General features: G+C 33.2%; 1 protein-coding gene across 1 annotated transcript in view; it reads left to right on the top strand.

Annotated features, from left to right (window-relative positions):
• Positions 1-3922, top strand: part of LOC106871951 (collagen alpha-5(VI) chain) — a 20516-nt gene that overhangs the window by 14261 nt on the left and 2333 nt on the right. Inside the window, exons 4-5 of the mRNA XM_014918728.2 lie at positions 467-907; positions 2786-3373. Of these exons, the coding sequence (XP_014774214.1) occupies positions 467-907; positions 2786-3373 (1029 nt within the window). The remainder of the gene's footprint in view (positions 1-466; positions 908-2785; positions 3374-3922) is intronic.

Genomic DNA, 3922 nt, shown 5'->3' with positions numbered 1-3922 from the left:
GTCTTGCGTAAATAAATAAAAAAAAAAATAAATAATAATAATAATAATAATAATAATAATAATAATAATAATAATAATAATAATAACGGTCCATGATTTAGGAATAAAGCCAGAAATTTTATAGCGACTGGGTTATTTAATGCTATCGACCGCAGTACTTACTAGTACTATATTTTATCGACCCCGATGAATGAAAAGCAAAGTTGTTCTTGACAGGATTTCAAACCAGAGCGTAAAGAGCCAGAAGAAATATCGCACATTATTTTGTCAGCTGCTCAAACAATTCTGCCATCTCAGACTCAAGTTCATCAGATTTAGGGGTAGAATGTAAGCCGATTGCATTGATCTCAGCTTTTATCCTTTCATGGCTAATAATCAATGATTTGTAGTTTCAAAAATGATATGTCATACAAAAAGATTTTATCGAATACATTTTTGTTTCATTCTTGTTTCATTTTATTTTTAGAAGAAACAACTACTCGACCGCCAACGACAACACCGATACCAACTACATCAGCTGCAACAACAACAACTGAAATATTTCCTACTACGTTACAACGACTTATAACTTCACCCTCACTTATGACTGCAACAGTACGTTTAGCACATAAAAGTGACAGTGCAATTGATAATTATGCTCCGGCAAGTCATGCACAAATCAGCTATGCATCGGTGAATTCAGTTCAAAACGGAGAATTAAAAGCAAAAACTTCGCCAAGATTTACAAAACCGATACCCTCTTCGACTAACAAAGATTCTCATTCTAAGAATTTAGATATGGCGGTAAATGGTACTCAAAAGTCGATAACACCATCATCAAAAAACTTTGATAAAATATCCTCCTTCGGAAACATATTTCAATTATCTGATGCAGTAAGAAAAGCAGATGATAATAAAGGAGGAGCAAGTAAGAATTATTATTTATTTTGATAAACTAAATTGGAAATTATTTGTCTGATACGCACTGTGTGGAGACCGGCATGCCAAAGAATAAACCCAGCGTTTCCTCTGCATGTCCTAAAAGGCAACCAAAAGAGGTTGAGTTAGGATTTGCACTCCGACCTCGTAAAATCCTAACCAGAAACGATTACCCATACAGGCTCATGGGTTGGAAGTTTATTTTCTGAGTAGTACAAAGAAGGCATCCACCAGGATTAGGGAATCATCAACAAATGGTGGATGCAGCGACGCTTTGGTACAGCGCATGCCCACATACTGCTTCCACTATACGCACTATGAGTATATAAATACAATGACCTTTGTTCTAGTTATTACAGATAAGACGATTCTGATCCACTGCCTTATGTAAAGATCTTAAATACTTGCATTTTGATATATATTCACAAGTTTTGAAGCAATAAGTTTGACAATGTGAATTCTACAAGATTACTTAAATTGAGGAAGAGAAAATGAGGAACTCTGAAAACAAATTTGTATTATCAGTCTATTAACAAATTCGCTATTGTTTTGTAGAAAAGGTAAAAAGATATAAAAGTGTATATAAAACCTATATGCAAGTATAAGGTAATGCATGTATAAAGCAGTAAAATATCAGAATTTTGATTTCTTGTGGCGTTTTCGATTTCCATTGTTACATTATGTCACTGATATCGGTTATTAATTTAAGTTTAAAATCTTCAAACGAAATCATTTAGCTACGTTTACTTTTTCTTACTGATATGTGATTCTTGAAAATTTTCACTTATAATTAGTACTATAATCTACCTGCGTTTTTGAAGCAAAATTTTGGTGGCAAATTATGACCAGTTAAGATGATCGAAAATAAGGCTCTAATTTCTTGCTTTCTTTCACCGACAAATTGTTTATCCCTCAGAAACGTTAATTAGTATTTTCTTGGACGGGGGAGGGGTTCTCGTATCGTTTGCAACGCATAGTATCCGAAGTACCAGTAACTGAAACATAGCTGGTCAAACTTAACTTTGTTCTTATGTCCTACAGTCAATCCAAACTGCCTCTCTTCATGTTGTAAGAAACTTAGAATATTCTTTACAAAGACTGATACGTGGGAAAAGCTTACATTAACTCTAATCATGTCTGACTATATCTGGTGACCGCATTGGTCAAAAATGGCTAATCATAAGTGTAAGAAAATTCAGCATTGGAGGGACGTAATAGTCTTTCAAAGAATTTTATTCGACTTTCATCATAGTTTATTTATATTTAAAGAAACAACCAATTTAATGAAAGAGGTGATCCACTGGATAAGGTTAATGTTACATGGGAATAACTTATTCGAACTTATTGTGTATTAAGTTTCAACATGCAACTATAATGCTAGTAACAGTAAATCCCCATATGAAATGCTTTTATTTAGTTCTGTCCTGCTATATTCTAGGTTCAAATCCTACTTGAATTGAGTTTAGGACTGCAGATAACTACAAAATAAATATCATTTATACTATAGAGGGATTCAATCTACCGAAGACCTCTTCAAACCTTTTCAAATAGAATAATAAATAAATACGATTAATAAAAATAATAATTCTTTTACAAATTTCTATTGACAACTATTAAGACAATATGACATTAACATCTAAGAGAGTTGATTAGCCTAATGGTAAGTTCTATCGTCTGAAACTGAGTTTAGGAGCATAAATGCGTTTAACTAAATACCATAAAACAAAAAATATGACTATATATAGTCTGTACCAATTGTATAATGATCGTATGTTTCACTATAGGCCACTGTTACAGCAATCAAATAACTAGCAGCAATTATCTTTCTAAATGATTTCATTAATCTGGTATCGTTTTATATTTTAAGATTCCCCCGCGAAAACTGGCCGAAAAGAACGAAGTGAATTAGCACCTGAATCACCGACAATTCTTCCTATTTTACAATTTCAACAGATAAAATCCTATCAGAGTGCAAATACAAATGAGAAAGAAATAACCTCAAAAAAGACAACTAACTCAACTACCAATGAATTTGATATCGAATCAGTAATTGATGGTGATATTGAGACGGATGTTGAGAGTGACTCTGATTTCGATGGATTAGCTGAAAATACTTCCGAATCTACTAAAGATAACACCAAAACAAAGAAAAAACCTGTAAAACCAAAGAAAAACAAAAAATCAAAATCGAAAAAGAAACGACCTAATAAAAAAAATAAAACTCTGCCGAAGAATTTACCAACAGCTTCAAGTGAGGTATCTCCAGGAAAGAAAACGGCACCAGACGATAAAAATGGAAACGAAATTGTTGAAGGTGAGGTAGAGTATGTCGTCGAACCCACTGAAGCATCGAAAAAAGACAAAAAAACAACGCCAAAAAAGCATGTCAGTCCTACTAAAAAACCTAAATATGTCACGAAAGAACACAAAGAATATGAAGAGGATACTAATTCAGGTAGAGTAACTTATGTATATTTGTTTTAAGATATATCTTGATTTATTCTGCGTTAATAATTAGGATGAACAGCAGAAACAATGAAATGTTTGTTCGATCCTCTTTATGCCAAGTGTCTGTAATTCCTATATACAGGTATTGGACAACACCTTAAAATTTCAAACAAATTATTTTAATATGGTGTAGGACCGCCTTTCGCAGTAATTACAGCTTGTATTCTACGAGGTATGGGACTCGTACAAAGTTTGAATTGTTTCCAAAGGAATTTTTGTCCATTCTTCAGCTAAAACAGTCTCCAGTTCTTGTAGTGATGATGGTGGAGGATATCGACTCATTTGTTTTTCTAAAATGCACCATAAATGTTCAATAATATTGAGATCTGGGGACTGTGGTGGCTATATAAGATGTTCAGCTTCACTAAAATGTTCCTCGTGCCATTCAGTAACAACTTTAGCTGTGTGAATTAGTGCATTATCATCCTGAAAGATTGCGTTTCCCTCCGGAAACAGTTCCGCAACCATAGGATGAATTTGATCAGATAAAATGCTT

Source organism: Octopus bimaculoides, chromosome 4, assembly GCF_001194135.2.
Source record: "Octopus bimaculoides isolate UCB-OBI-ISO-001 chromosome 4, ASM119413v2, whole genome shotgun sequence".
Lineage (NCBI taxonomy): Eukaryota > Metazoa > Mollusca > Cephalopoda > Octopoda > Octopodidae > Octopus > Octopus bimaculoides.
This window is presented reverse-complemented; position numbering and strand designations above follow the sequence as displayed.